Source organism: Ipomoea triloba, chromosome 5 (genome assembly GCF_003576645.1).
Source record: "Ipomoea triloba cultivar NCNSP0323 chromosome 5, ASM357664v1".
NCBI classification, from domain to species: Eukaryota; Viridiplantae; Streptophyta; class Magnoliopsida; order Solanales; family Convolvulaceae; genus Ipomoea; species Ipomoea triloba.
In genome coordinates this window covers 8,441,191-8,451,656 of record NC_044920.1, presented here as the reverse complement: position 1 = coordinate 8,451,656, position 10,466 = coordinate 8,441,191, and the positions used below count along the sequence as shown (strand labels likewise).

At 37.5% G+C, this 10,466-nt stretch overlaps 1 protein-coding gene across 1 annotated transcript; it reads left to right on the top strand.

The window, feature by feature from the left end:
• The first annotated feature begins 7,706 nt into the window (after positions 1–7,706).
• Positions 7,707–9,370, top strand: LOC116021142. Its single transcript, XM_031261753.1, has 2 exons — positions 7,707–8,058; positions 8,879–9,370. Exons 1-2 carry the CDS (start codon positions 7,811–7,813, stop codon positions 9,114–9,116), a joined length of 486 nt encoding a protein of 161 aa, XP_031117613.1. The 5' UTR covers positions 7,707–7,810; the 3' UTR covers positions 9,117–9,370.
• Positions 9,371–10,466: the final 1,096 nt, after the last annotated feature.

Below are 10,466 nucleotides of genomic sequence, written 5' to 3'. Positions count from 1 at the left end.
GAACATGAAATCTTACCCTTGAAGATCAAAACTCTCATCAACACTTAATTCTTTCACCAAAATCCCTAGGCAAAATATACCACCATAACAATAATTTAGGAATTCTTAACTTCTAGTTAGGTTCTAGGGAAGAAAACAAAGCTTTTGAACCGATTAAAATTGAAATTTACCGAATAGGTGATGATCTTGATGAAGAAATTGGCTATGGAAGCTCTTTGAACTCAAGGAAGAATGAAGATGAAAATGAGATCTATTTTCTCTCTCTTTCCCTCACTATTTCGGTCACAAGAGAGGAAGAAATGAGGGAAAATAAAATGCAAACTTATATATTATCCCTTATAAGACTTGGAGACTAAGCTTATCCCTTGCAAGACTTATCCAACTCATCTTAATTAATATATATCCACATGGTCATTAATGTGACACTTGTCACAATCTTGTGGTGGGTAAGGGAAAATATCTTCTTTTGGATTGTTCGGGATTAAAACAGATGAATTCTCGGTAGAAACTAATTTAATTCAAATAATTTTCGAAACCAAAAATTTACTCCAGACTGAAACTTAAAATTGGGCTAGGTTCAGTACACCGCGAAATTTCGCGATGTACGATCAAAAACAAATTTTTGCTGCTATGGGCTAATTTAATTAAATAGGAAATTCAAGAATAATAGTATGGTGTCTAATAATTCATTTCCTAGGATAATCGGGTCCGAATACCAGCTCCTAAAATTCTTACGGTTCGTGACCGGTACGTAGATCGCAGCTTAATAACAACTATACTCACTTATAAAAATTCTTTTGAAATATCTGAAGATCATAACTTATGAATGTCAACGCCTTAGGATAAAATAATAATGTTAGGAAAATACGGGGGAACCACGCACTTACGCATCCGACGAGACCATTCATTTTTGAAAGGAAGATCACCATCCAAACGAACCCGAAGAAATTTTTCTTTCCATCTACGATTGTTGTCAGGCAAGTCAGAAACTTTTCCAGCTGTCCCACGACATTGGATAATGACAAAACCGTTGCGATGGTTCTTCCCCATGCACTTTACCAGATGGAGAAAATTGAAGAGTTCTAGTGTACAAGGCACTTGGTGACGTTTGCAAATCTGAGGGTAGCATGCAAGAATACGGTGTGCGTTGGGTGCTATCTGACCTGGAACTATGCCGTAATAATTCACGAAGTCAACAAGGAATGGGTCAAAGGGGATGCGCAAACTGGCTTTCAAGGAATCAAAATGCACACCTACCCAATTCTTTTGGTGGCAATCAATGATGTTGGAAGGACGACGATCAATTGAGTAAGAAATCCCCTTTCCAATTAGCTTCTTGAGTTGTTCTACCTCTTTGTCGGTAAAATCAATTCCAACGATACGAGCACCATCGGAATCCAAGTCGACATAGTCACGTGATACTCCAGTTTGACTTCTTGAGAGTTCTTTGGGATTATGGGAGGTACCTTCGCCTAGTTGAACCTCAAGATTCTTTGATGAAATTTTTGAACGCTTGGATCGCGGGGTAACGTGCGAACGAGCTTGGGGCGCATCGTCAGAATTACTCGATTCCTCAGACGCACTAACATCCTCATCATCGCTGTCATAGTCGCGCATACACCATTTTTTGTCTTGCGACATGCTACATTAGCAAAAGAATGTAGGTGACATACCACGCGCAAGCAACATAGCGAAGAAGCAACGACAAAACAAATGGCATCAACTTTTTTTTTAGTTGCAGCGTGTAGTTTTTTAGTCGCAGCATGTATTATTGTTATTTTTTATTTGTTATTTGTAAAGAAAAAAAAAAAAAAAGGTTGACCGCGATCGGTCGACGTCGACCAGCTAGTCGACGTCGACCAGCTCGGTCGACGTCGACCAGCTTGGTTGACGTCGACTGCCTCGGTCGACGTCGACCAAGCTCGGTCGCTCGGTCGACGACGACCGAGCTTGGTCGTGATCGACCAAGCCGGCGACTGCCGACTGGTTTCTGCCCAGTCGGCAGTCGTCGGTTATCTCCCAGTCGGCGACTGTCGCCGACTGGTCTCTGCTCCAGTCGGCGACAGTCGCTGACTAGTCTCCGCTCCAGTCGCCGGCGACTGGAGCGGAGATTAGATCTGGAATTTTCCAGATCTAAAAAAAAAAAAAAAAAAAGAAGAGAGAGAGAGAGTGTTATAATGCTTTACTTGCTTCAGTTGCTTGGTCTTGGTAGCTTTGGAGGTGATTGGTGATATACTTGACAGCTTTGAGAGCTTAGGAATATCTTGATTGTGATGTGAAGATGGTAGATGTCTTGATTGTGAGGTGAAGATGGTAGGAGGATATTTATACAAAAAATTTGGGTTTTTTGAGAAATTGGGTTGATCCAAAAAGGCTAATGGGTCATGTAAGAAGCAAAGTAGCTAGGAAGACTACTGGTGGGAGCATTGTTCTTGGCAAGTCCAAAATGTCAAACTGGAGGAAATATACACGCAGGTGGTCGGATCATCAAAATCACTCAGCGAAATATACACGCAGGTGGTCGGATCATCAAAATCACTCAGCTGACCGATAACAATCACCCTCGGATCATCAAAATCACTCAGCTGACCGATAACAATCACCCCAGGATCATCAAAATCACTCAGCTGACCGATAACAATCACCCCACCTGGACTGAGTGCGCCTGGTCAAGTCAACCACTCGATGATTCATATGTGCTACCTTCCTCATCCCCAGCCGTGGAGAACTTGATTGGTCTGTCAACTATTACTTGACCGAGGTATCACCAAGGGAAGACCCATCTCCAAACCATGGAAAAGATGTGAACAAAATCCGACGATCGGAAACAAACAGGACAAACCCGTCTTTAATGATTATGCTTTCGGTTGTACTCTTTTTCCCTTAGCTAGGTTTTTTCCCATAGGGTTTTCTTACTCTAAGGTTTTAAACGAGGCAACCCGCGTAAATCACGCCCCTCCTGCTCAAACTTGAGGGGTTCATCACGGACTATCAAGGCATTCAAACCAGGGAGACTTTGCTCGCAACGAGTTAGCCGCCTGGAGCACATTCTACTTCTCGAACCTGACGACTCTCGCAGATTCAAGAAGTGGGGGACTTGTGATGGGTAAATATGCACATGTACTAGTCGGTCCGTAAATCACCCGTCCGTCAACGGTCACCAACCTGTCCGTCGACGGTCACCCAATCAGTCCGTCGACCGCATGATTGGAAGCAACACACCTTGTGGATTGGAGGCTCACGAGCGCAACAGTTGCTTGATGTGACGACCGACAACTTTTCGGGAACAAGGGATCCGTGTTTTCATCACCTCGAGTAACTCAACCACTTCGAGCAAACCAATGCGCATTTTGCGGAGTGACTGTTCAGCCCATGCAAATATGCCATCCACTTGCATATCAGACACCATGTGCATAGTGAATCCACTTAGTATAAATATAGGGGTCATTCCCCTCACTTAAGGGGAGAGGACTCATCAATACTACACTAATACACTTGCGATTTGCTCATCTTTCTCCTACTTACTCTTTATCACTGTTCGTCACCCATAGAGCGATATAGCTTCGAACCGCTCAGTCGTTGACCGGTAGACCGACCGTCTGACCAGCCGAACGACATTCCTCACCACCCGTAACACACGTATCCGTAGAGTAATCGTAGACCCCGTTTACATTTACGCTATCAATTTCAATGTGTTATACGCAAATTTTGAGTTTCTCTCTTTAAAAGCTATCAGAATATCAGATGGGATTTCATCTCTAACAGTTTATATTCCCAAATAGGCAAATAGCTGAACAAGACTACTAGTGCAATGAAACGGAAGATTAGAGAAAAAATTGTGTCGTCATTGTAATCTAAATATATTTTTAAAAATTATATTGCAAAATATAAATTTGATAGGAAATGTTGTGTTGGCTAAATTTTACATATTTTGCTAGTTTGCTAGTTCCTTCACATACTTCTAAATTCAGTTACGTAATTGTACCAAATGGTAAGCTTGATAGCTATTTGACACTTTTTCTAATATAAAATAAGATAAATGAGTGTTTAAAAAAAATAAAATAAAAAAAAGCTTGTAAAAGCTTGCATTTTGTTTGTTGGGGAATAAAGTAAGAAAAAATGTCGTAGTAGAACTGCGTTGATATAGGTTGGAATTGGGGGGACGATTATGCAGAAGACTATATATATCCGTCTCCCCTATGCTCTAAAATTAAAACATACCTAATTAAAATCATTCCCTTCTTCCTCTCTTCTCTCACGTCTGATCATAGTGAGTCAGGTTCTACCTGCATATTAATTGTGTCGGTTAATCGCAGTAGGTTTGTGTTACCAGTCAGAAGNCTGGAGGAAATATACACGCAGGTGGTCGGATCATCAAAATCACTCAGCTGACCGATAACAATCACCCCACCTGGACTGAGTGCGCCTGGTCAAGTCAACCACTCGATGATTCATATGTGCTACCTTCCTCATCCCCAGCCGTGGAGAACTTGATTGGTCTGTCAACTATTACTTGACCGAGGTATCACCAAGGGAAGACCCATCTCCAAACCATGGAAAAGATGTGAACAAAATCCGACGATCGGAAACAAACAGGACAAACCCGTCTTTAATGATTATGCTTTCGGTTGTACTCTTTTTCCCTTAGCTAGGTTTTTTCCCATAGGGTTTTCTTACTCTAAGGTTTTAAACGAGGCAACCCGCGTAAATCACGCCCCTCCTGCTCAAACTTGAGGGGTTCATCACGGACTATCAAGGCATTCAAACCAGGGAGACTTTGCTCGCAACGAGTTAGCCGCCTGGAGCACATTCTACTTCTCGAACCTGACGACTCTCGCAGATTCAAGAAGTGGGGGACTTGTGATGGGTAAATATGCACATGTACTAGTCGGTCCGTAAATCACCCGTCCGTCAACGGTCACCAACCTGTCCGTCGACGGTCACCCAATCAGTCCGTCGACCGCATGATTGGAAGCAACACACCTTGTGGATTGGAGGCTCACGAGCGCAACAGTTGCTTGATGTGACGACCGACAACTTTTCGGGAACAAGGGATCCGTGTTTTCATCACCTCGAGTAACTCAACCACTTCGAGCAAACCAATGCGCATTTTGCGGAGTGACTGTTCAGCCCATGCAAATATGCCATCCACTTGCATATCAGACACCATGTGCATAGTGAATCCACTTAGTATAAATATAGGGGTCATTCCCCTCACTTAAGGGGAGAGGACTCATCAATACTACACTAATACACTTGCGATTTGCTCATCTTTCTCCTACTTACTCTTTATCACTGTTCGTCACCCATAGAGCGATATAGCTTCGAACCGCTCAGTCGTTGACCGGTAGACCGACCGTCTGACCAGCCGAACGACATTCCTCACCACCCGTAACACACGTATCCGTAGAGTAATCGTAGACCCCGTTTACATTTACGCTATCAATTTCAATGTGTTATACGCAAATTTTGAGTTTCTCTCTTTAAAAGCTATCAGAATATCAGATGGGATTTCATCTCTAACAGTTTATATTCCCAAATAGGCAAATAGCTGAACAAGACTACTAGTGCAATGAAACGGAAGATTAGAGAAAAAATTGTGTCGTCATTGTAATCTAAATATATTTTTAAAAATTATATTGCAAAATATAAATTTGATAGGAAATGTTGTGTTGGCTAAATTTTACATATTTTGCTAGTTTGCTAGTTCCTTCACATACTTCTAAATTCAGTTACGTAATTGTACCAAATGGTAAGCTTGATAGCTATTTGACACTTTTTCTAATATAAAATAAGATAAATGAGTGTTTAAAAAAAATAAAATAAAAAAAAGCTTGTAAAAGCTTGCATTTTGTTTGTTGGGGAATAAAGTAAGAAAAAATGTCGTAGTAGAACTGCGTTGATATAGGTTGGAATTGGGGGGACGATTATGCAGAAGACTATATATATCCGTCTCCCCTATGCTCTAAAATTAAAACATACCTAATTAAAATCATTCCCTTCTTCCTCTCTTCTCTCACGTCTGATCATAGTGAGTCAGGTTCTACCTGCATATTAATTGTGTCGGTTAATCGCAGTAGGTTTGTGTTACCAGTCAGAAGTGTACCGGGCTTTAAAGACCACACAGTCTCTGAAAATCATTTTTAAGGTAGTGTCTCGTACACGACACAAATTTCCTTTTTTTTTTTTTTTTTTTTTTTAAATTTGGTCCATTCCAGCCTATATCAACGTAGTTCTACTATGACATTTTTCTTATTTTATTCCCCAACATTGTTTTCATTGGATAAATTCATCTTCTGTGTAATAATTCAAGGAGAAGCGAACTCGTAACATTTAATTATAAGAATCATATTTCGTCACTTGGTAATTCCATTAGGAATTTTTATTTAAAAAAAAACTTACATTTTAAGTCTACCAAATATTCTCTCAAAAAAAAAAAAAAGTCTACCAAATATTTAAAAATTGTGTTACCATAAAAATACTATACGCTTTAAATTTTACAAATTATTTTTATCAATCTACTTCCATATAATTTAATATTAAACGAATACTTTGAAAACATATTTTTGCGCAATACACGTGTCCTTGCTAGTATTTATAAATCGGTATTCAAGATGAAAGTACCTTATAAAATATAAAATAAGACAAACGAGTATTTTTTTTAATCTAACGTTTTTCCAAGGTCTTTGGCATTCTTACTTTAATTTGAACTCAATAAAAGCTTACATTTTAGAAAGAAGAGACTATCATCTTTTGTGTTGTCATATCTTTGTGGGGACAAAAGCCCCCTAGATTGCGACCACAGTTTTCCCAAAATCAATTGGGTGCTGACTCAGATTTGTATCCCTTCAAATAAATATAACAAAAATTATTCAGATAATATCAATCATCACCTTATCCTCTTTCCTAGTAGGATGGCAAAAATGCCAAAATTTTGGATAATTATTATGGTGATTTTTTTTTGAAAAAAATATAATTAAGAGTAATATTTATATTAGGAAGTGAATATTTAGAAGTAAATTTAAGAGGAGAATTTAGTGTCCTTTTATTAAAATAAGTTTAAATTTAAAATTTAAGACTCTTATAAACTCTCGCAATTCGATAGAATAACATTTAACAATAATTGTGTTATTTAATATTAATTTTTTTTTTTAATTATGTGGTAGTAGTTAATCAATTTGTAGTGAAATAATTAATTTACAAATAACAAATTTAATATATATATATATATATATATCATATATGAAAAAAATATTATTTATACTAGATCTTATTATTTTCTATCAAATTCATTAATTATTTTTATAAATTGGTAAACTTTATTAAAGCTATTTTAATTCAGACACAGAACATTAAATAATGCTCCGTATAAGATATGCGATAAATATTTTAGTAAAAAAAGTTACTCAATGTATGGTGCACCTATAGATATTGATATCAACAATAGTAAGTATACCGGTGTCTATCGATATCAGTGTCAAAAATAGTAAATATGACTGATTGTGTTAGATATAGATTTTTTAAAAAATCTCTAAAAATATACATAGAAAACATTTAATACTAAAAAATAAATCCAACACGTCAGTCATTATCTCCAATCCCCTCTCCAAGAAACGGAAAGCCAATCTTTAGCCATAAATTTAAAATTTATCCTACAAACTATTGCTTAACACAAAAGGGAACCTGCCCCCACCCTTTCCTCTTCTCTCTCTATCTCTCTCTGTATATATATATATACACGCGCATATGCTATGTAGTATGTATATTATATATAAGTGTCAGTTTAGAAGGTGCAAATATATTGATTTCAATGGGTGGTGAGAAGAAACTTTGTAGAGAAGACTCGGGCATGAAAAATGGAGGTTGGAAGCTGGAAGAGCAATGGGAGATGATGGAAAGCAGAGATGATGATAGCTGTGCAAATTCTGATGATGAATCTTCTTCTTCTTCTTCTTTTTCTTCATCAGAGTTGGTCGTAGAAGATGATGCATCATCAATAACTTCTTCATTTGGGCCTCTGTATGAGTTAACAGACCTCATGGCTCATCTCCCAATCAAGTAAGCTCCACAATCAACACAAATTATATATATATATATATATATATATATACGCATCATCTTCCATCCCAATCTGTCTTCCCCCGCTCCCCCTCCTTTTTTTTTTTTTTTCCGAGATTACTATATTTAATATCATGTATCTAATTTAGTTGGGGGAGGCCGGTATAGTCAAGTGTACCATTCAGTGGCTGGGATTTATTGGGTTGGAGGGAAGACAATAAAGGACTTAAAAGATTAAGTCAAGCATCTCATATCTTAAAAATGTGATGGCGGCCTCTAAGTAAAAAAATAATTGCATGCGCCTTTGTTATTAGTTATAACTTATGATCTAATAATAGTATTGATAAGCCGTTGATCCTAATAAGGGCTATTATATATAGTTAGATTACGGATTGGAGTCCTAGTAACTATTTACTTGTATATTATTGTCCACAACAAAATTAATTTATGTATATTACTGTCCATAACAAACTTTTTTTTTTTTTTTTGAAACAACTGTCCATAACAAAATTAATTTATGTATTTATCAATTAGTTGAGTTGAGTCTATTGCCCAATTGAAAATAAAGACTAAATATAATAAAATGGGAGTTTGGTTATGGCCCTTGGCCTAATGCTCCGAACAAAACCAGCATGATTTGGTCCCTTTGCCCGGAAAATAGAACAAGTAAAACGACTCAAAAAACAGGATTTTTTTAGTACAACGAACATAGTATTACATATTTTTGATACCAAGACCCTCGTTAGTCGTTAAGAGGGTAGTGTATTATAATTTTTTTTTTCCTCAAAACGATGGTAACGTTGATTTTATATATTTGCAGGAGGGGACTTTCAAAGTATTATAATGGGAAGAGTCAATCATATGGGTGTTTGGGAAGTGTTCAGAGCCTAGAGGATCTTGCAAAGAAGGGGAATTCATTGAGCAAAAGAATGAAGTCTTGCAAGAGCTTTGTAGGAGGCATGGGTGGGAAGAGATTTGGTCCAAAAGCTACCATCAACAAAAAGTCTTCAAGAAAACTCCCTACACCAAAATGCTCTAATAAGTCCTTTACATTTTAAGCCAAAGTTTGGTAAAAATTAAATGTCCCATCTGCACATAGCATAGCTAGACTAGCAAATAAAATGTTACAAAATAGTCGAGGGTTCTGTTTTGCGAGTTGACTTTAGAAACAAACTAAAAGTCAAAAAGTTAGAAGTTGAAACAAAGCCAATTATCATATGTTCATTCAATAGTGTTATATATATGCTGCTAACAGCTTGTGACACTAATAACAAGAGACCACAGAATTAACACTGACAGAAATTTCGATGCATGAATGCTTTGATATATCTAGTATATATCTAGTAGAGCTCATTTCATTGGTAATTGAATCTTAAATACACACTTAAAATAACAAAGGGCAATTTGTATACAAATTAAAGCTAAAGTTATCAGGACTCTATGTATTTGAATCCGTCTGTGATTCTTTATCCTAGCCTCCCTATGACTCTCTATTGTATATATATTCTTGATGTCTGTAATTATGTAACTAAGATTATTCAATACATCTTATACAGTTCTCATCTGGTATCAGTTAGCTAGGGTTAGGGTCTTCTTTCTTGCCTTCATGGCCAATAATACGTCTGCTCTTGATGGATCTGTAGGTTTCTCTGAACGGACCGTCTCAGACGTGTCCATTACGTCCTGACAACATGCAGTTTGCGTGGTGGTGAGATGTCAAAAGATATTTATGTTAAAACGGAAAGTCAGTGACTCTCCGAGTGTCGGTCTCGAAGGAGGGACGTGGAGGTGTGTCAAGTGTTCGGGAGTTTACTTGATTGGGTCATGCATGGGATTCGAGTGTGGTGAATGGTGGATTGTTTGTAAGAGGAGTTCATTAGGTTTGGTTTGAGTGCAAGAGAGTAGTAAAGTAAAAGAGTTTTGCAAATAAGTAAAAAGGGTAGGGATTGGATAGTGTTCATGTATGTTGCATCTTAGTGTGACTAAGGTAATGGATAGATAATGCTAGGATGTTGGCTATTCAAGAGTGTGTTGTCTTAGTCCTTTTCCACCTTTGTGTACTAAGGCTTCTTTGACTTAGGAATGCCTTCAAGCATCCAAAGCTCTAAGAGGAATTTTATCAAACACATAAGCTACACACTATCCTACTATTCTTAAGAAGTCCATAGGAACTATGATTGTATCAAGCTTCAAATCCTAACTCTAATCAAAGACATGAAAGAGTCAAGAGCTCAATCTCTCATCTAGATTGGCAAAATCCAAACAAGATCTCATCAAAACAACAATCAGTAGACAAGAATAGATAATCCAACAACATAAGCATATAAATCCAAGATGTAGAGATAAGATCATCACACTAGCAACATTCAATCACAAAATCCAAATCCCTAGATTAAACTAGCCACTCA